At 48.4% G+C, this 22248-nt stretch overlaps 4 protein-coding genes across 6 annotated transcripts in view; 1 reads left to right on the forward strand and 3 right to left on the reverse strand.

Annotated features, from left to right (window-relative positions):
• Positions 1–3069, reverse strand: part of ppp1r13bb (protein phosphatase 1, regulatory subunit 13Bb) — a 65442-nt gene extending 62373 nt beyond the window's left edge. The window contains exons 1-3 of one of the 2 annotated variants that reach the window (XM_069193113.1): positions 2276–3069; positions 1807–2118; positions 1532–1554 (exon numbers count right to left, since the gene is read on the reverse strand). In XM_069193113.1, the coding sequence (XP_069049214.1) occupies positions 1532–1552 (21 nt within the window). In that variant the 5' untranslated portion in view covers positions 1553–1554; positions 1807–2118; positions 2276–3069. Of the gene's footprint in view, positions 1–1531; positions 1555–1806 lie in introns of both variants that reach the window. The other variant, XM_069193114.1, reaches the window with a different exon arrangement.
• Positions 3070–5742: 2673 nt separating this feature from the next.
• Positions 5743–8222, reverse strand: atp5mj (ATP synthase membrane subunit j). The gene is made up of 4 exons (XM_069193136.1): positions 8113–8222; positions 6667–6790; positions 6453–6473; positions 5743–6110 (listed from the first exon to the last, which is right to left on the reverse strand). Exons 2-4 carry the CDS (start codon positions 6788–6790, stop codon positions 6091–6093), a joined length of 165 nt encoding a protein of 54 aa, XP_069049237.1. The 5' UTR covers positions 8113–8222; the 3' UTR covers positions 5743–6090.
• Positions 8223–11002: 2780 nt separating this feature from the next.
• Positions 11003–22248, forward strand: part of tdrd9 (tudor domain containing 9) — a 40314-nt gene continuing 29068 nt past the window's right edge. For both annotated transcript variants that reach the window (XM_069193110.1, XM_069193108.1), the window contains exon 1: positions 11003–11227. In XM_069193110.1, the coding sequence (XP_069049211.1) occupies positions 11100–11227 (128 nt within the window). In that variant the 5' untranslated portion in view covers positions 11003–11099. The remainder of the gene's footprint in view (positions 11228–22248) is intronic.
• rd3l (RD3 like) lies at positions 13273–20484 on the reverse strand. Its single transcript, XM_015350126.2, has 3 exons — positions 20067–20484; positions 17928–18245; positions 13273–16241 (listed from the first exon to the last, which is right to left on the reverse strand). Exons 2-3 carry the CDS (start codon positions 18236–18238, stop codon positions 15902–15904), a joined length of 651 nt encoding a protein of 216 aa, XP_015205612.2. The 5' UTR covers positions 18239–18245; positions 20067–20484; the 3' UTR covers positions 13273–15901.

Genomic DNA, 22248 nt, shown 5'->3' on the forward strand with positions numbered 1-22248 from the left:
AGATCTGCAAGGTGTCGGTAATGAGGATCAGTGGTTGTGGCTATTTGATCTGTGAGGGACAACAAGAAAGTAAACCATCAATGATTTACTCGGTTTACATCTTTTAGGTGGTGGAGGTGACATATCAGGCCTGTCCAGTCACAGAGCGTTGGGTTGGTCTGGGGACAGTTCACCACCCTAGAGAAAAGCATCGATTTACACAGCTGCGGAAGAACAGGACTGCTGGACAAGAGCTCCTACAAGCCGTACAGCAAAGCGAGCAAATCAAAGATCAAACATGCCTGATTAGGACCATTGACAGATGTTCTCTGGCACCCCTGTGCAAATGCTAGATCACTCATTTCTAAATGAGGTTTTGTTTTTTTAAAGTAAAAACCTTAAAAGCAGCTTTAAACGGGTTTCCTCCTATCCGCAAAACACAGTAAGTCTGTGACCTACAGTACCACTAGCTATGAGTGAAGACAAACTTGGACAGAATTTCAAATACTCCACAAATTGCATGGCACTCGGAAGAGTCTGTGTTGTTTTTGTTAGCAATGAGCAGTATCTTCAATACGAATTTGTATAACGGCAGCAGTTAACATTTAGAAAGTGGGAGGGAGGGGACAAGACAAGTTAGAACTTTCCACCCCCGCCCAACACTTAAAAGAAGAAAAAAAACACGTAACTCCCCACCGGCGAGAGGCCAGGGACTTGAAAGGAAGCCGCCGGCCGCTGCGGCCGGTTCCACTTCCTGCCGGCCCGTCTCGAGCCGCCGCCGCCGCCGCAGCCCGCCGCGCGCCCGCACCGCCCGTTCAAACCGCCGCTGCTGCTGCTCCACACACACAAAACAACACAACGCAACACCCGCAATCCGTTTCCGTGGGTCGGGCACCGGGTCCATCACACCCTCGCTGCCGGTGGCGTTGAAAATGTTTGATTAGGAGTGGGATGGGATGGGAAGTGTACAGTTACGTGGTTACACCTTCTGCGCTGGGCCGTAGTGTCAGGACGGGGCTCCCTTTTCGACACAGGGACACCTCGTTGGCGCTGGCCATTTTCACACTATTCACCAGAGACAGCTCACCCGGAGATCCTCGGGGACTTGTCATTAAGGCACACTCTCGCACAGCTACTGTTAAACACCATCAACCCACCCAGGACACAGGTAAAGAAAGCCCAGAGTTGAAAACCAGTGTGCTCCCTCTCTCGCTTCAGGCAGCGAAGGACAGTTAGCCAAAGCAAATCTGACTGAATGCAAAACAACCAGTTTCCCTGTACTGTTGTTTTTTTTTCCCCCTATAGCTCAGGCAGACTGTCTGTAGTAAACATTTTTTCCCCTCAGTGCGTTTTTGTAAACACGCTATAAAAATATGACGGCCTTTTAAGTGGCGGTATTTAGGCTACGGTATCACAGTGCCACCCAATGAAGGATTTTTTAATTTTCAGGAAAAAAATACATTTGGGAAGGAGTCACTTTCCAAATACAAGTTTTAATCCGTGCCAGCCACAAGCTCATCCACATTACTCCGTGCGTTTCAGATCATTTTACCTGGACATTCACTTCTGCCATACCTTCAAAAAAAAAAAAAACATGGAACAAAAACAGTTTCTTCCAAGCGAAAATGAATTGTTTTGACAGGGATGAACAAATACACATAGGCAAAACAAGGCAGCCACATGCAAATTCAAAAATATTTCTTCAGCCAAGAAAATGAAGCCCGAACGCTGTCAGGCGAAGGTTTTCTCCACTTCATATCAATAAACGAGTGACTATAGACAGTATATCTCAGTTAATCACCACTGAATACATTTTATATCACTCACCGGCATCATGTTTGCTCGCCAATTCAGAGGAAATATGACATCAAGGAAGAGAGGGGAAAAAAAAACACCCGAATCGGAGAGTGCCGGGGCTCCGTCTTTTCCTCTCCCCTTTCACAACCTGTCCGAGGTGATGGGAAAGAGGGCTCCCAGTGACAACGGCATACGGGGCCTGCTTCAGGCTCGGCTAGGACCGGGCGATGTTTCCAGCCGCCGCCGCCGGCTCGGCTCCTCCGGTCGCGCAGCTAGGCCGGAGCGGCTCACGGGTTACCCGCACAGGTAGCTGGGAGAGCCGGGGCTCTGCATTTGCGCTGGCTGTCCGGATTAATGAAGAGGAGGAGGGAGAGTGGGTGTGAGGAGGGAAAAAAAAAAGCAAGCTTGTAAATCCAAAGGGAGGCTTCGTCTTTACACACACACACAATTTTTTTTCAAAAAAAAAATCCGTAAAGGAAAAGAGCGTGATGAGTCTTACGGTTAAATCCGCTTTTCCGAGCGAATTCACCCTCCAGATGAGGCTAATCTGTGACCTCGTGTGAGATTTTACAATCAGGGCAAGAGGGAGGAGAGAAGAGAGTTGTTCTGCGGGGAGAGAGACGACCGAGAGGCGGGGGGAGAGAGAAAAAAAAATGACACCGGCTAGCTTGGCGCTCAAGGGCTCCACTAAACCGGGGGGCAGCAGCCCTGTCTCGTTACCTCCGTTTTCCGTTTCCAACCCCCTTGGTCTTGTCTTTTCTCCTGTCTCTCTCTCACACACTGTACTGCCACCAGCCCGCACTGTGCTGTACTGTACTGTACTGTGCGCTGGCACTACTCGTCTCTCTCGTCCTCTCCGCCGAGATTTACAGCAATTCCCTCCTGCAGTCAACGACTACTCGTCCAAAAAAAAAAAAGAAAAGGAAAAAAAAAATCTCTGGCAGAACAGGGGGAAAAAAAAGGAGCAGAGCGCCGAAGTCCCTGAGCATGTCAGCCGGCTGTAGTATTGAGCAGCGGCTTCTGTGTGTGTACAGTCGAGAGAGACCCTAGTGTCTCAATTGCATGCTGCCGCCGGGTCCGTAGCAGAGGAAATGTGGCTGTTGCACCTTATTATGGAATTACCGTAACGGCAGACGAGATACTGTATATTGGCTGGCGACGAACCGCGGTTTTCTTGCAGAAACGGAGTGGTGTTTATTTTTTACCACCTTATTTTTCCGCTGCTCAGCCGCAGGACCAGGTACACCGGCGAACAAGGAAGCGGCGCCGTCCTCATCTCCTGTGGTCGGTCCTGTGCGTGACGTCAGGCGTCGACGCGGAATGCCTGGAATGTGATTTTTTTTTTTATTTCCAGGGCGGCCAAATAAAAAAAAAAAGAAAATGCACCCTCTTCGATTATTCGCGGCAGATGTGAGAAAACCGATTGGCCCTATTTAAAATAATGTCACTGGGTGGAAGCAGGCGCGTTCCTCTGAAGAGTCAGCAGCCCACGGTGCGAATTCTGGTCGGACATATTGCTGTTCCTCGAGAGAGGTACCTGCTGTGTATTTAAAAAACAAACAAACATGGGCTCTCGTCCTCACTGGCATTCACGAACCACAGTGCCAATCACAAGGGCATATTTGTTCCTTTTGTGCACTTCCTAAAAGGACCGATTGTCCAAAACGTGTTCACTCACTGTGGCTGGGCATGTGAATTTTAATCAGATGCAAATATCGATGGGGCATTTGTGGAAAAAAAAATACCCTTTATTACTAGGCCGACCCTTTTACCAAAACCAACTATTTATACCCATGTATACACACGGATATTTCACTGAAGCAGAGCGCATTAGCTTGCTGGAAGATAAAAGCAGTGCCCACCACAAGATTTGAACCCACAATCGTCCACAACAATTTTAAGGGTGCATTGCTACATGCATCTTCAGCATACAGAGGATTAAGCTACTGGTTGCAATTCCCAATTTTCTGTGTGCTAAGTGTTCCAGATGTGACAAATTTCACTGTAGTCTCATCCCAGTCTGTGATTTATGTTCTGATCCTATCATACTGTGCTGTGAGTAAATTATGCAAATTGGAGGTCACACAATGTCACCAATATAACTTTCCTGCTGCCACCAAATTACCTGTTTGACCATATCTGCTTTTTAATTGGTCATCTTGCAGAAACACCTGTAGATTAGAATCTCGAGCTGCTCAGTTCCTCAATGAATTATTTTTTAAAATACTGTATATTAAAGCAAAGTAAGATCATGTGATGCTTCAGTTCAGTACAGAAGGATAACACTGTGCTCATGTCATTGTAAAACAGTAAGAACAGCACCCAGTAGAACACTGCTGCCAGATGACTTAAGTAAACTCCGGACAGATATAGAGCCCAGACATGTTAATATGCATCATTGATAAGACATAATATAGCTGTAACAAAATGCCATGATGAAATGAGGCAGATACACCTCACAGTCTTACACGATAGCTTAGCTTTGAGCTTGATACAGGCTCAGATGCAGACACCCTGGTAGAAGACCAGTAGACCACTTAAATGAAGTTGGAAAACCGAGCCCATCAGTTCCCGGTTAAATAAAGCAAGGATCACTGCATATTAATGACACCGTCATTTAGATCATATGATTTTTTAATATGGGTTATTCATGTATCATCATTTCTCTCCAACCATCTATCTTGTCATTTTTCTCATGCATAGAAAAGTACTGCACCTAAGAGCCCCCTGCCTGTTAACATGAAAACCACCAGCAGGTGTCACTATGCTACCCCATTTTTTCTGACGGGTCCCATTGTGAAGCAGTTCTCACTATAAGAACCTCCAAAGTTCCACACAATTAGAATTATACAGTAGAATTAGATACTATAAATTACATACTAAAAGCTAACTTTCAGGCCGACCGATGCTCTGTAAAAGGCTGCCAGAGCAGATCCCTGTGCAAGACTGAACTTACACACGGCTGGTTTCCGTTTCTACGAACTCTATGGACATGCTCTCAGAGCCCCTGGGGTACTTCAGGCTCAAGTTTTGCGATCTTTGAAATTACAGACAATATGACATTCTGGGGGAAAAAAAGGCCAGATAGAACTGACGTGTGTAACTCAAAGATTGAATACATAATGGAAGTCTCCCATGATAAATAAGGGGGGAAAAAACGTTTTAAGAAGCACCAGATAACCCGAGATTTCACAAAAGTCCTGCCAGGTGGTGTGAAAAAAGTACTAACCCTGTGCTCCCAGTCAAGATTTTTTAGTGATATACACTTAAAACCACACGTTTGCCAGAGGCAATCACAGCAACCCCGTAAGAAGTTACTAAAGCCCAAAAGCAAATAATATAAGGAACCATGCAAGGTTGCACAGTGTTCAATTTCATCCATCAGTATTAAACCAGGAACGAGCGGATTCCTTTAATTTCTACTTCTTTAGCTTTCTTTCTCCTAAAACCTCTTTTAGGGAAAAGAAACGGACATCCCCACTAAGCCAATAACAAACTAAGAGCGCTCATCATAGTACATTTGTTTTCCAAATTTTCAAATAATCCCACATAAACACACACACAAGCATATATTGTATTAGAGACACATGACTACCACAGCCCCAGGTCAGTCCAAAACCCCAGGTTTGTACGGTAACCTTAAAGTAACCAATGATAAAACTTAATTTAAGGGCCCAGAATTAATTCTTGAAGATTAGTCTTATAGTTTAGGTGGGTAGCTGCGTCAACATGTGTAGGCTGCAAAGGAACAAGTAATAGGTTTATTCCATGCTGAAAAAAAGAAGAAAGAACACAACGTTTCGGCCGTGGAGCCTTCTTCAGGCTACAGCATGGAATAAACCTATTACTTGTTCCTTTGCAAGATTATTCATATGCTACTAAAAGAGGAGTGATATCCACCTATCAATATCCTATCAATGCTGTTGCCTCAAATGCAAGATCAGCTTATATCAAGAGAATGGAAAATCTCATACTTCTTCATTTTATTCAAGTTCTCATGTTTTGCAACAAAATCGCCGATGGGACACATGGATGAGAAATTAAAATTACTTCAGGGACACTATGAAGTGTTTAAAGGTCAGTAAACCCAATGCTCCAAGAGACGATTCAGTTTTATGTTTGCATACAACAACGTAACTATAACTAGGGTGACGTTTGATGTTCATTTTCAGTATACTGAATGTCTTTCAGCTGTTCCCAACAGTTTGTTTTTATTCAATCCAAAGACTGACAAACAGTCACAGAGTATAAAGAACATATTTATGTATTCAGAGGGAGAATGGGGACATGCGCAGCTCAGAAGAGTTTGGAAAATCAGTGCTGTCCTGAGGATTCTGGAAAGGAATAAAAACTGAGTTAGCAAAGTAAAAGCTCATGTTGTTCATTTAATGACACCTCCACAAAATACCCTACAGCAAAATGTCTAACAATTTCATTGAATACTATAGCCTATATCTATATCACCGTGATTATATAGATTTTCAAGCATTAATATTATTTAATATTAGTATTAATAACTCATATCGGCAAATGGAGAAGAATGGTCCGGATATTCAATAACCCTTTAAAAAATGCAGCACTGGCAACTGCTGTAATATAAATATTATATAAATTAAAAAGCACCAAATGAGGCTTCTGCACCGCTGCAAAACAAAGGATCTATAAAAAATACTCACTGTCCTTTACGGCTTTCTTTCCTGTAGAAATAGAAAAAAAAAACCATTCAGCCAGAACACAGCACAACATTTTCAAGAGCACAAAAGCAATCAAGCTGTAGGGCATGCAACAATTTTAAAAGTTAAAAGTAAAGCTTTAAGCAGAAGTTAAAGTGAAAGTTAGACGTTGCCGAGATCTAGTCTCTCCATCCCAGGCCCCGAGATGAGAACTTACCCCCGTAGGACACTTTGTAGTAGAGATAGGACATGATCCCTATGCCCACCCACATCTCCTGGTAGGCCTGAGTGTAGTACGGCCTCATCTTCGACCACCAGGCTACAAACGCACGACCTGCCATCTGGGATTGCAGAAGGAAGAAGCTGCTTTCAGCGGAGTCCTTGCAGTCCCATTCACAAAGACACCGACGCCAAACCTTAAACTGGCAGAAGCACGAGGAAGGAAATTGGCTCGCAGCTCGGGCACCCTAGGGGGGTCAGGATCAGCGCTCCTCGTGTGGAGTCTGTATACTCCCCTATATCTCCAGGTGCTCCTGTTTCCTTACACAGTGCAAAGACGTACTCTCCATGTCAACCGATCTCCGAGTTGCAGGCGTGCTCGGAAACGGACCTGGGAGTGTCCTGTCCAGGCTCCTACCTGCCACACTGGGCTCTGGCCTGCAACAGTATCTGGTCACGCGACCTGTGACTGCTCTTTCCCTAGCCTCGCTTTTCAAGTTCAACACTTTATCGCTTTATGGGCCTATGAACAATTTATATAAGGATTCTGGAATATTTTTAATATTTATACTAAAATGAATTTTAAACAATTTTACATTGGAATACCTTGATGTTTCCTTTTGCTGTACACAGTACACCGGCTTCTTGATTACACTGATTCAGATGACATCTGTTAATTGTTTTCAAGGTCTGACTGCACATTCGGGTGTTTCTAATCTTATTATTCACTTATATTAGTGAAATAATGGCCCGCTTACTTAGTGCAAGGTTTGACAACCTGGTCAGACTGCAATATATTGTACAATGAAAGCCGTTTAGAATCCCTTAATATTCGAAATTAACGGGAAGGGCTTTATTAGTCGTTGAAAAGGCACGCGTTGGTCCCTTGTTAAAAGATTTCTAATTACTAATTATAAATATCTTTCTTATATGTACTCACCCCCCCAACATACAAATACACAAAGCACTGCGAGCAACATCATTTCTTCAACTATAAGAAACGACGGTCTAATGGCAGATAACTTTCTAAACGTGACAATTCTTAAAACAACGGCAGCAAAATTGAACAGTAAAACCCCTAATCCAGGAAGACCGTCACTGAAGCACCTCATAATTTGGGTGATTTCTGGACATCTTTAATCCATACTTTGGCTATAACCTCAACCACAGTGTATAATTATTAGGTCGAAAGCCTATCGTACATAAAATGTAACTAAAACACAGCAAGATAATTTATTAACTATCTTTGAAGGGCTGCGGGTCACACAAGTGAGAACATTTGTGTTAAGACAGTTGAACAACTAGGCCTGACATGCATATTGTAAGATATTAAAACACGAAAGGAAGAATATAAAAAAAAACAACGCGGCTCATACCACCTTAAGATCCATGGTTTACAAAAACATATACATGTTTGAAACGCTAAATCGACGCTTTGACTCACCTTGTCTGTGGTCCGCTCCTTCTCTCGCACAGAAAGGAAGGTCACTAATGCCGGATCTGCCGCGGTGTGTTCTGGGAAGCGCACGGCCGAGTTCGCAATTCCGGACAGCGCCCTCTGCTGGAGGGAGAAAAGTACTGCGAGAGCCGCTTTCTCGCCCAAGAGCCAAGCACGTTTCCCCTATAGGGATGGACATACATTTTCTCATCTGCTATGGTATTTAGGTCAGGCCTATGATGGGAGACATCCAAAAAAAAAAAAAAAAACAGAAACAGATTGCCCGTGCAGTTGATAAGCTCCGAGATCTAATAGACTTTTATGGTAGGAGGAACACTGTGCTTCAGAAGGCACCATTTCAGATGAGACATCCAACTGAGATCCATTCTGCTTGGTCATGAAAGAGCCTGTCTCTCACTGTTCAGGGCAATGGGTTAGTCAACCCTGGTGTCCTGGTGAGATTCCACCCTGGGACTGCACGATCGGACCTTTCTACAGATCCCCATCTTTATTTGGCTATTCATTTCTCCTATAGACCTGCTGCACAGTGGGGGCACAGGGCGACAGCCCCTGTGTCACCCACACAGGTGCTGTACTTCCCCGACACTGAGGACTGGCACAGCAGCTTGAATTCCTTTGGGATGAACAACACTCTGCAGCGGCCAGGAGCATCAATCACTTCATTCCTTATGAATACATTAGTAGCTGCCAAATATCGCCAGGGCTCTTTGCTGTTACCGCCACACACTTACGACGTGGCGCGGCAAAACAAAACTGTTTCCACTTGCTCAAATTCTCCAGGGGTGATTTCAAAACAAAGACCCAGGTGGAGAGTAATGTCAGGGGGGCTGGTGCGTGTCTGTGCAGATGATAAGCGATGTGTTCTTGAAGTGGAAAATGCCCAGAGAGTTTCCCTTTCCCCAGACAGTCACTCGCTCTGTCAGCGGGACTTGTGGCCTAAGGAATGGGACAAGACGCGTAATTCCTGTGCAACCATAAACAAAACAACTCTCTTTCGGGACAGTGCTGACAACCTGCATGGGTAATATCCCTTTTAATTCACACTCAGAGAGCCACCCGTTACCAGAAAGCCGGCAATACCACCCACGTCAGCACGGGGCGAAATCGCGGACAGCGCGCGCCCGCGCGGAATCTGCAGCCGCAGGAGCCGTGAAGTGGGCGGCTCGCGGTGCCATTGGTCTCGCGTTTTAATAACGATCGGACACCGACGTCACGGAAAGGGTGAGCGCATCTCGAGACAGGACCACACGCCGCGAAATGCAAGAGTGTTAAACCAACCTGGGGGCGTTGGCTGTATTTTGGAGCAATGAGCAGGAATCTCTGTTACATTTGTGTGTTAACTCCATATAATAATAATAATAATAATAATTGCTTACGCTTATATAGCGCTTTTCTGGACACTCCACTCAAAGCGCTTTACAGGTAATGGGGATCCCCTCCACCACCACCAATGTGCAGCCCCACCTGGATGATGCGACGGCAGCCATAGTGCGCCAGAACGCTCCCCACACATCAGCGATCAGTGGGGAGGAGAGCAGAGTAATGAAGCCAATTCACAGAGGGGGATTATTAGGAGGCCATGATTGGTAAGGGCCGATGGGAAATTTGGCCTGGACGCCGGGGTTACACCCCTACTCTTCTCGAGAAACGCCCTGGGATTTTTAATGACCACAGAGAGTCAGGACCTCGGTTTTACGTCTCAGCCGAAGGACGGTGCCTGTTTACAGTATAGTGTCCCCGTCACTATACTGGGGCATTAGGACCCACGTGGACCACAGGGTGAGCGCCCCCTGCTGGCCCCACTAACACCTCTTCCAGCAGCAACCTTAGCTTTTCCCAGGAGGTCTCCCATCCAGGTACTGACCAGGCTCACACCTGCTGTAGCTTCAGTGGGTTGCCAGTTGTGAGTTGCAGGGTGATATGGCTGCGGCCGTATACTGTATACAACCCTGATTTGGACAGATCTGCAAAATGTTATTGTTAAACATTCAAAGGTAAAATGTTAAATGGAAAGATTTTGATATTATTTTATATTTTCTTAGTTCTGATTTGAATAAAGGATATGTTTTTATTATTAATCTGTTAATTATTTTGGGCTAAATACTCCATCCACAAAAGGAAATGGTTTAGGGCTGCTCCCTCTAATCATGCTTTTAAAGTTGAATTCCCATTTTTTAATTTAAATTCTATCAGACACTTAAAGAATCAAAAGGCAGGACATACAATGGAAATATGTCAAAAGCATAACTTTTAGCTTTTGCAGTTGTGAAGTCCTCTGGCTGTGAAGGGTCTATTCCACTATTTTAATATCCTGTCTCCTTTTTTTGTATTCCTGGTGTTGAAATACGAACTTATTTAAAAAAACAACAACTCCGGGCGTGTGCTGGAATTACATTCCGCACTGAGCGCGCAATGATGGGAAAACCGGATCCGAAACGAGGCCGTCGAGCACACCAGTCATCTGGTCTAGCGGCTCGCACGGTCTGATTGTGGCCAGAAATAGCAGCCAGCTGGCCATACCAACAAACTATACCAACACACGGCGCACGGGAATCGGGCACCGATTCCCACCGCAGGACAAAGCGCAACGATTTAAAGCTTTCCACATACGTTCCTTCCCGGCTTCTGGTCCCTTGTTAAACCCTGTACCGCTTCCACGTTACATGTTTTATCCTAGACCTTTACCTTGCGGCTGGGCCTGTGGATTAAGTGTTAAGTGAGAGGATGGCGCACAGCGTGGTGCACCGATGCCGCCGGTCCGAACCAAGCGCCCCTGCTCGCTCGCGCACTCGCAGGGTTCGACCACGTGAGCGCGCGCGCGTGTGTCTATATATATCCGCCGCAGGGCGGGAGATCTAGTTGGAAGTGTCGGGGAGTGGGATGTACTCCTCGATATTCTGAGAAGTAGGTTGTTTTTCCCTCTACCCCCCCCCTGCTCTGTATGAATATAGACTTCGGTATCAACAGCCGCCATGAACAACCCGGTAACCGCCGAGCAGCTCAGCAGGTGGTTCACGATCGGCTCCCGTTTTGCCAAAATCGCGATGAGGGAGGACGTCGGAGCCCCGGCGCAGAAGGGCGACGTGCCGCCGGACAGCAGGTGAACATATGAATCTCAATACAGGCTGCCGTATAATGCACGCAAATGTGTAGGAATAAACTGCGAGACGGGCTGTGACCGCCGGTCAAACACGGCATTGTACTCTGTATGAGCAAGTAGTCTGCCAAATACAATATTTTAATGGCTGTAATTGTTTTGTAAAAACATCAGTGTTTAGTTTGTCATTGTCATATTTCCAACTGTGCATGCATTATTCTACCCATTTTGCAAGCACGGGGAATGAGATTCCTTCACGGAGTGATGATTCAGCAAACGATGAGTCGAGTTCAATGGCGGCGGTAGGGGGGGGCATTTGTTTGGTGAATCTTCAGACAGCATCGTTTCCTCCCGTTGACACAAAGGAAAACTTAAGAGATTGTGTCTCCGCGACTGTTTTTTCTTTTAATCTTTTAATGGGACACGATTGTATCCGAACTCTAGCCCGCGTGGCGCCGGAAGCCGAGATTGAGCGTTAAATGGGCCTTGAAGAAGCAGAAAAGCTCCGGACAGGCCTTGAATACAGGGGTAAGGCTTCAGGGCGATGCGCGGGAGCGAACGTGAACAGATGACCCGACTCTTTAAATTCTCTGGATTAATCGATGCAGTTGAACGTGCAGTATTTGCGGAGCCGCGCGCTGGCGGGCGCTCCGCGGCCTCGAGAGCAAGGCGGCCTCGTGCGCGGTTGTACGATCGCCTGTGTGGTTTTTTTTTGTGTAGTGAAAGTCACGTCGAAACGGGTGGGTTAATGCTTAAAAACAAGATGGTTGTTTGGGGGCCCCCTCTGTGACCTCGGAACTCAAACTAGTCCCGTCTGTTAGAGCACCTGATGGTGTGTCTGTCGGTCCCCGCTACTGCAGGGGACACTCGGGGCTGGAGAGGTCAGCCAGCCGATTGATGGAGCTGTCAGGTGACTCCGGCTGCAATGAAAACCAGCGGTGTCCCCCCCCCCCGCAGGACCTGGGCTGGGAGCCCCCTGGTGTAGAACAGAGCTCCTCCGCTTGCAGGGCCCTCCAGTCCAGTCCAGTCCAGTCCGCTCCGCTCCGTAGATTTGCTGCAGCCGCCCCATTCCTAATCAATACAGCAGCTAAGGAACAGATCTGTAACGGAGTGGATTGGAGGCCATCCTGGGATGTACACTGGGCTCCGGTTATCCACGTCTCGATGGCAGCGGTTCGGATTTCCAGGAGTGCGGGATTAAAAAAAAAAGCCCCAGCCCGACTCGCCTCCTGTCCTCCAGGTGCTCGCCGCTCTGAGTTTTATTTTCGGACCGCAACTAAAAATGATCAGTTCAAACTGGGAGATGGGTGGCACCTCGACAGGTCTGTGAGAGGCTGCTGGACTGAATGACGCTGCCCAGATCCCTGCAGGATCTACCGTTTCCCTTGTGCCGACTTCTGATGTTCAGCCTCAGAGCTCCCATGGTCTTGTCGTGTCTGTTAATGACCGGCTGTGATTCAGGTGTTTGATTGAGCTGTAGTTAATTGGCTCTGATGGGTCCCATTAGTTGCTGACGGGACCTTATTGCTGTGTGTGCAGTGCTGGCTACCACGAGTCGTAGGAGGGGGTCCCCAGACAGGTCGGGGGGGGAAACCTGTTGTTTGCAGGTCAGCCTGCTGTAGGCAGCTCGTTGGGCTTTGGCACCGTCTTTCCATCAGCCCCTGATGGAGCCCCGCCCACCTCCTTTTAATAATATCACTTTATTAACCCTTTACAGTTTCTCGCATTAGGAATTCGTCTTTTCGCAGACCCCAGCTTGTTCTCCATGAGACACAGACAGGGAGAGAAGCCTGGGGTCAGAGCGCAGGGTCAGCCATTATACGGCGCCCCTGGAGCAGTTGGGGTTGAGGGCCTGGCTCAGGGGCCCAACGGAGTAGGATTCCTCTGCCGGCCGTGGGATTTGAACCGGCAACCTCCCAGCCACAGGCGCAGATCCTGAGACACAGAGCCACCGCTCCGCCCCTCCTGGACACGGAGGTGTCCCTGGAGTGTGCCTGGAGTCGCGGGCGTCGGTGTGGTCCTGCCAGCTGCACTGCGAGGCAGATAATCCACTGTCCTGTACAAGAGCTGGAAAAACCATTATGGGGACAAGAATGAAATACAGGCTGTTTTGGTCCCTTCATACTTTATTTTTGCATTCGATTTGCATGTAAGTTACTCTGGTATCCCAGCATATAAGGTAGGGTCTCAACTTTCCTGGGGAGAGAGAGAAATATCTGCCTTTTATTCCATTCAGAGTCTGTTCCACAGTTAGTTTAATCATTTACTGCAGAAATAACTTTCAGGCTCCTGAGGTATTGTTTAGGTTATTTCATGTAATTCGGTTCATGTTCTTAATGATCAACAACAAAAAAACAAAGTCCCGTAGAAGTCTAACAAGAGCTCAGTTAATTGTCCTAATCTCAGTTCAACAGAAAAGATATTTGACTCTCCAAGAACGAGCAACAGCTCAGAGGTGATCTTGTCACTTGAATGGCTTTACATTTTTTTAAGCTAATACTCATTTGTAAAGGCTATACTTAAAAATGCTGTAAAATTGCAGGAAAGTTATTCTAAAAGAACAGGAGCATTGCTGTAATACTATACACTGTTGCTTGTAGTAATGTCAGCTATAAATCTGTAGAACTACTGCATGTTACTCTGTAGTACATTTCTTAACATGATGCAACTATTGTATATTTCAACTGCCTTGCAAGAACAAAACACATTGTACTCCTACTTAATGCTTAATAATGTGAAATATCAGCAGCTATCATGGACAAACATTTGGAGAGGGTTTGGAAATAATATGTAGTGAACCTGTACTGTTCCATAGCCTACTTCTAAAAAATAGCATTAATTAGCTGTTGCAGTAACTTAATCTATTAACTTCACTTTAATTGATGTTGAAATTTAATGTAAACAGACATTCTAGATCTGTGGAGGAATTTAAAGTCTTTGAAAAAGGTTGCGATAACTCTGGCCGATGCCCGCTTATTAACGTGGCCAGAGCTGTTATTGCAGACCTGGTGCAGAAAGGAGAAGACAAAAACGGAGCAGCATCTTCCGGTCTTGTATCGGGAGGTAAAGGAGGAGTCATTTTAGGAGTCGTTGGTAGGAACCCGGGTTCGAACGTTTCACTTCTTGGATGGTAGTCTGCTTGTCACTCTAGCAGATACATCCCTGTCCAACCAGGTTGGCTTGCATACAGTATGTTCTTGGATGGCAGTGTAGAATAAGCATTTTACAGGTCATAAGAACACAACACCATTAGATTAGGAAGGCTTCTACCAAGAGCCAACTAAAGGAGGCCATGTAGCCCTTCTTGCCTGTAGTTAGCTGGTCCAAGGATCTTGGCCTGGCTTCTTTCAAGAAATAGTAGGATATCTGCTCCAGCATTGTGGCTGGCCTAGCTTGTTTCACACTCCCACAACACTTTGTGTAAAGTGTCTCCTGCTCCTTTTTTTTAAAATGCACTTCCCATTATTTGCTAGTTGTGTCCTCTGGTGTGTGCGACAGTGTTCATCCTGTAGGTGCCATTGAGGGCAAGTATTTTGAGTACTTGAAACCATGTCCATGGCTTTGTCTGTTCAAAACTAATGATTCAGTTTTTTCAGCCCGTCAGTGCAGGATATTCCCTTTATCCAACATCTTCTGTATAATGTAATGATAAATTGTAAAATTTCTAAAGTTGTACAAAACTGCTGATGAGGTCTTATTAGTGCATTGCACAGTTCGATAGTACTGTTTATTATATACCCAAATATGTATACTTTACGTTTTTATTGCTAATTGTGAAGATGGAAAACATTTTTCCTAAGATGGTTTGTACCTGTAGTTTGTCTGCGTTACCTGCATGTAATCCGCAGTACATTAAGCAACGTCTGCCAGGTGTTATCTTATCTGTTTTCATTTGCTGTTTCTGCAGTGTTCTGGTCATCCTTCTGTTTCTTGATGGTCTGGAAACTTGCCTGGTTTAACGCCACCAGAATCTAGCATCATTCCTTGATCTGAATGACGACGATCAGTGGTCCTAGTTCAGATCCGTTTGGTACTCTGCTCATTAGAGCACCCCAGTTTGAATAGTCACCCCCTAGTCTATATTCTGTTTTCTGTAGTTCAGTCTTTAATCCTGAATTTGAATTTCCTAGAACATCTTCCAATAATGATTTGAGAATTCCTCCCAAATTAACTATTTGAAAAGCCTTTAGAACACATTCAAGAGAATCTGTGTGCTGGTTAATAGAAGAGTCCAGATCAGGGGTGAGTGCCCAAATTTGGGGTGATCTAAAGAGTGGAGGGGTACCACCGGGACCACTCCCCAAAAGTTTTTTTTTTTTAGTTGGGGAACTCTTCAGTCGGGGTTTTTAACTGTTTAATAAGGTGAGTGACGGGGTCTCGAGGCCGCTGTCTTCCGAAGGACGTTCGCTGGCCTGCAGGGCTCCAGGTAGTCCTGGAAGCTGCTGCTGTGGTCGACCTTGGGTCCAGGAAAATGGATGTTTGTTGGGAGATGGCAGGATGGTTTCTCAGGTACTTTTTTGGGGGGTGGTGCTTGGCCTTGTTGCAGAGCTACACCACCTTTTAGAGACCTACCTCAGCTGGGCTCTGCATTTCTGTAGGTTTCCTGGACTGGTGGGGGGGGGGGAGATTTTTGCATCGGCTTGTCCCTGTGGGGCTGGAGTAGGCGGGGCGGGGCAGCTATAGTGTGGTGCTGTAGGCCTCGGGGCAGTTGTGGGGGGCAGGGTAGTAGAAGGGCAGGTCCCAGACCCTCTGGGCCAGGTAGGGGCAGGCCCCCCTCATGCTGCGGTCCACGTAGCTGGAGATGGTGGGGATCTCCTCCCTCAGCGCGTCGTCGCAGTCGGGCACGGTGGGCGTGACGAAGCTCTGCTTCATCTGGTACCGGCTGGTCCAGGCCTCCATCAGCCTGAGCTGCTGCTGCTCCTCCTCCTCGCGGCTGAGGAAGTCCTTCAGCACCTGCTTGAACACGTAGACCAGCTCCCAGGGCAGGACCTCGTTCCCGGCCAGGACTTCGCGGAACCTGGGGCAGAGCACAGCGCCGCGTCAGCCCCCGTGCGTCAGCCCCCGTGCGTGCGTGCGTCAGCCCCCGTGCGTGCGGCTGGCTGCAAGAGCTGCAGGTGGGGGTAACTCATGCATGCCTTCTGCTCGGTTTGTGACCAGTCCCCTCCTCCCTGGGCATCAGTCCTTTTACGCAGCAGGAGAGCTCCGTGCGTGTGCACGCGCTCTTGAGAGCAAGAGCAATGGCGGCAAAACCAACCCCATTCTGACAGAAGCGATTACGGTATTGTAGATATGAATCGGAGTTTGCCTGCGCATTAAGAGCGGCGGGGAGCTGGGATGGACTGTCCTTGCTCTGCTGGGGCGTGTAGACGGAAAGGGAGGAGAGGGGTTTGAATCTGGCTCTCGGCAGCTTTAGTCATGGGTGTGTGCTGAGGGAGCCAAGAGCTGTTGTGTAATCGGTCTTTGGAGGTTGTGTAATAATGTAGTGCAGAAGCTCTGGAGGGGAGAGGGATATTCACTTCAAGTTTCAGCACTGCGCTGGTGCATTGCTCTCGATTAACTTTGCGATCTGCATTTAAAGCCACAGACCAAAAACTCAGAGCTATGGGAGGGGAAAAAGAGATTTGCTCCTTTTCATTGCTGGGCTTCTCTCACGGTTACTCAAAGCGTCAGGAGACACTTAAATTGAATTTAACCAATGTAAGTAATGGGCACTGCGATGAACATTTAATAGCGGTTCGATGCACATCCCAGAACAAGCTGCGCCGGAAGCCTAGCATGAGGTGTTTTGAGAATGAAGAGAGATCTGGCTGAGGTTCTGTATATACTTTTGCTTTGAATGCCCTTTGCTCCTTTCTCCCTCTGCGTGTTGGGCTGGTGTTTAATGCGGGTCGGTGTTGGTGTGCGAGGCGGTGGCTAACGATTTCTTTCAGGTCTGCAGAAGAAATAAAAGAGCGATCTACAACTCGGGCATCATGGGTAAGACGAATGGCTCAATGAGCCTGGTTCGGGTGCAGCTGTGTGTCCACTGTGGACGTGCGAGAGCCCCTGGCTGGCCAGCAGGAGGCCGCAGTGCACTTTGGCTGAGCCCCCCCCGACATTTCTGAGAGCCGCCGGGCACCATACGCCCCGCTCGCCAGCGCACTGCTCTCCGCTCGGGGGCCCGAGGGGCTGGCGATGCCCTGCGCCTGCGCCTGCTGCTGCTGCAGCTATTGGGCAGCGATCAGGGGCCAGTTGTGGGCGTGGGGGCGCTGCTCTGGAAACGTCGCTGCATGCTTCACTTCATCACTTCACACCCAGACATTCCCCTGAGCTCGGGCACATTTTAAAAACTGAGCTTGGCGTTGGAGAATGACCTTCTTGCCGTAGTATTCTTCTGTTCTTTATATGACGTTTACATAACTCTTAGCCAGCGATGCCGGATCATGGGCATGGCCTGCAGCGTGGGGGGGGGGGATGGGTCAAGCAAGCAAAGAAAATAGAAGCTTCGTGCCCCAGCCAGACCCACTGGCGCATCTCTAGAAGCGAGGAAGTCTTGGTTTTGCGTTTCGCTTCCTTCAGGGAAGCAAATCAGACTCCGGCTACGCAGCCTTTTCGTCAAGCTGGGGGCTGTTGCCTGCAGAAGCCCAGTATTCGAGTCTCGCTGGCCTGCCTTCACAAAGGCTGTGCTGAAACCTGTCCAGCGCCGGTGGGTCGTGGGGCTTACCTGGAGAGGACGGCGGCGATGTGCGCGGGCTGGATCTGCGCGCAGAGGTGCTCCAGCTGCCGGTGCTCGGAGGCGGGGATGAGGGAGCGCAGGCTGGGGTAGCTCGGCAGCCAGTGCCAGTCGCCCCCGCCGCCGCCCTGGTGCGCCCGCCGGTGCTCCCTCTCCGCCCCGCGCGCCCGCCGCCCGCGCTCCTCCACGTGCCACAGCAGCTCCCGGATCAGCATCTGGCCGGGCACGCCCGCCCCTTGACCTCGGCCCCCCGCGCGCTCCCCCTCGGCCCGAGACCGCTTCATCCAGCCGAACAGCGGCATGGTGGGGCTGAGCAGCACGCACAGGAGGTTCAGGAATAAGGAGAATTAGTTCTTACTCTTAGGGTTATGCAGTAACCTGCTGGCTCTCTTTATTACAGGTTCCTTTTCCTATATACAGTACATGCAGCACCAGGGTCAGGATTCGAAATGGCTTCTTTCAGTGGCCTGGCAGACCTGTGACAAGGGCCCTGCTGTGTTCTGGTTGCCCTTCTTTCCCCTTGACCTCCGTTACGTGGTCAGCGCTGCCAGTCAGATGTCGGTGTCCCGGCTCTCTTTAACGCCTGGCCAGATATTATTCTGACTTCTGCCCCACCCCCTCCTTCCTCACTCACTGCTTCATTTTCCTTTTTGTTTTATCAGGGTTTTTTTGACTGCACTCAAAAGAGCTGACGTGAGGAGTTCCTTTAGAACATCTTTTGAGATCCTATTAAAAAAAAGGCACCAGTGTGCCTTTCTCGAATGGGAGTTTCTTTCCTCTCTGTGCTGCGGATATAACCGGCCGGTCAAGGCCGACGGTGCTGCTGTCAGGGTGCTCTGTGCAAGGGCTCTGCAGAGGCATTGCCGAGCAGCACGGGGCTGTAATTGGCTCCCACCTGGAATTGTTCTTTCATCTTTGGCTGTAGCACATGGCCTCCTCATCCAGCACAGCACAGCGGAGCCGGACAGGGGACTTGTACTGCGAGGTGGGGGGTGTGGGGTGATCGGTTTGATAGGTGCTGGGAGGTTTCAGCTCTGCCAGAGACTCGTTTGCAGAAATGATCCTCCTGGGTTAACAGGGGCTCTGTGTCCGAGCTGGTGGCTCCTGCAGAAGCCGTGTTTGCAGGCAGGGATCATGCAGGCGGAGGAAGCTAACCACACCGACGCTGCGCGGATGCTCTGTCTGCCCTCTGCTTCTCGCTGGCCTGCGAGTTTCACTTCAGAACCAAGAGAGGGAGGAGCTGCGTGGGGCACTGATTTGACTGTTCTCATTGTGCCGCGGCTCAGCGCAGCAGCACAGCCGCCTTTTCGTTTCCAAATGTGTAACGGCAGACGAGTCGGGAGACGGGGACCAGAAAGCACCCCCTCCACCCCTCCGTGATAAGTCACAGATATTTTTTTTCAATTAAGTAATTCTTGCAGTGCACACTTCTCATGAAATATCATGGAAGGACACCATCCCAGGTTAGACCGGGAGGTGCAGAAGTACCCCAGTCCAACTTTCCAAAGCCCCTCCTGGGTCTAAGACATTACCAACGCTCAGAGAAGGTGATAAGTAGGTGGAAGATATCGAGGTGGCACATCTCCATAGAAGCCACAGACTGCTGGGTCTCCCCCAGGTTCCTACACAAGTTTTGTGGCTGTGGCTTACATATCGACTCGGTGCTGCTGAAAACCTAAGAAATTGGTGGAGGTGCCTTCATACTGATATTAGATGCAGGACAACATTAACAGAGCAGTTCTCAAGTAATTTATCACGAAAGCATTGGGCAATGGAGAGCATCATCGTACTTCTCAAGCAATAATAGCGTAATAAGTGGGAAAAAATTAAAAATCAGGATAATTGTAGCAGAGCTAGATTGAAAGGAGACCTAAGAGCTTTGAAACCCGTGACTGAAAAAAGACATCATGCTATTTCTTTGTGCACTGTAGCTGGTTTTCTTTGTTCAGCAGAAGTGTGGATGGAGCAGCATGGATAGTGAATATCCATAAACTGAGAACTCTGTAGTTAAGCTTTTGCATCGAATGAAATTGTTAAACAAAACGCGAAAAACCAGGAATAAATCTAGGTAAAATAGTGCTATTCAAAATACAATTGCTGTGAGGCGGAATAGCAGAATCGGGTACTTACTTGCGTCCTGCCTGTGTGCCGAGACTCCGCAGACGCCGAGAGAGGCTGAGCCCACACTGTAGGCTTCTTAAGGAGCCGGTTCCCCCCTGCTCTTCCTCCGTATGTCTCTTGCAAACAATGTCATTTTGCCGCTGGTGTTCGTCATCAAAGCACTGACTAAAAGTGGAGGGCGGGGGGGGAAATAAAGTTGAGTGCACGAAGGCGTCTCGTTCCTTGGCGGTGTGTGGTATGTCCGCAAGGATTCCCTGCTCCTGTGACTCCTCCTGCCTCTCGTTTCAAAAAGGAGAAGAAAAAAAAAAGACAAGAAAGTTGAGCCAGTGCGCTTCGCTGCTCTGAGCGCAGCGAGTCTGCTCCGGGCTGACAGATGTGGAGTCTGTCTCCTACTGCCGCCTGTCCCAGCACACAGCCCCGGGCCTGCCTCTGTGAGAGAGCGCGCGCACACACACACACACACACAGGACACAATGAGGTCGCTGCAGCACAGACCTGAACCCCGCTCACAGGAGAGCAGCCGGGAAGCTCACACACAAGAGGCTGCAGAAGAGATTCAGAAAGGTCCGACTCGGCGCTGGGTGACATCCTGGCAGACGGCTTCTGTTTTTAGTGTTTGTCATATTTACTTTCTCGCTCTTTTCAAGAAAGAGATTGTACGATGCTCACTGCTTTCTAGAGCAGATATCGGACATCTAGATGAGCCTGTAAAAGTAATTGACAAACCGGAAAACAACCCCCCTTTTTCCTTCTAGAAATGTTACAGAATGTTGTCCAAAGGTAATCTAAATGGACTCCTTTCCCTGTGAACTTCCATTGCTCCAAGAATATTGTTGGGAAGGCTTTGTTCACGTTCTGTAGCCGTAGTTCTCTTGGTCAGGCCTGTGGTACTGATGGGCCTACAGGAATACGGTCCGGCAGCACTGAGGTTGCAGAGCCACGTGTTTCACTTCTGAAACGTGACGCCTCCCTCTGATCGAATGTGAAGCCGCTTGTGTGCAGAAACGTCCCCTTGTCGGGAGCCATCGGACTGCACGGCCAGCTTTCTCCACGCACCAGGGAACGTGGGGATCTCATTGCTGTACCATTCCGAGAAAAGTCGCCTACAGTCCCACTGGGCTCGAACCCCAGAATCCCAGTGCCTCCTGCCTGTTTGCCGCGTCGCGTTTTTCCGTGCCCTCTTGTCGGAGACGCCCAGCCCCCCCCCATCAGAACGGTCCACATCGGCTCCTCTCCCTCCTCCTGCGTGCTGGTGCAGGCTTTCTGTCCGGGAGGTTCAGGGTCTCTCCAGCCCAGCCTGTGTTCCTCACAAGGGGATGAGAGCAGTGTGACCCACTCCAGGCAGGCAAGGTGGTTTACTGTATTACATTACACCTCCAGGTGCGTGGGTTTAAAATTGCCCAACAGGAGGCAACTAAGTCCACCACGTGTGGTCTTTTCCTTTATCTGTTCAGAAAAGGATGCGCTGTGACACTGTTCTTCTGGCAAAGTCGGGATTTATACATACTATTGTGAAATTCTGCTGTGGTTGGGCCCACAGACGGCAGACTCGTTTTAATTAAACCTGGGTGACAAAACGGTGTTCTGCTTTGAAAAGAGATCATTGTGGTGGAAAAAGAAGAGAGGAATTGTATTTACAATTAAAAGGAAAACGTTGGGATGCTGCTATTTTTGCGGGGGCTAAGATTAAATCCCTTGGGGTCTCGCTGAGGGCTGGAAGATCTCTTTGCTTTTTTATTGTCCCGAGGTGGCTGTGTGTGCAGTAAACGAAGCCGGTGTTTGAAGACCGGGTATCCTGGACTCGAGCGGAAGTGTGGGCAGACCTGTGGCAGGGAAGGAGAGCTGCGCCAGCAGTCGGGGTGTCGGGGGGTCAGGGCAGGGAGCCAGACAGCCCCTCCTCAGGAGGCTGCGTCGCGCCTGTGTGTGTGGGGAAGCAGAGTCAGTAATAAGAGATTTTGCTCGGGAGTGAGCTTAGTTGGAAATGACAGATGCCCTTTTGCAAGTAGAGGCAGCCCTGTCGCAGTGGTTCTTGCTCCTGGCCACGTTGACCCTGCCAACGACTTTATTTCCTTGTTTCTGTAGACGTGCTCGGCTTGTCTTGGAGATTGATCCTCGTCCTTTTAAATGAAATTCGTTAGAGCAGACCCGATTTTTTTTTTTTCCCCACTTTAGATGCTAGTGTTTCCGCTGC

Source organism: Lepisosteus oculatus, chromosome 8 (genome assembly GCF_040954835.1).
Source record: "Lepisosteus oculatus isolate fLepOcu1 chromosome 8, fLepOcu1.hap2, whole genome shotgun sequence".
Lineage (NCBI taxonomy): Eukaryota > Metazoa > Chordata > Actinopteri > Semionotiformes > Lepisosteidae > Lepisosteus > Lepisosteus oculatus.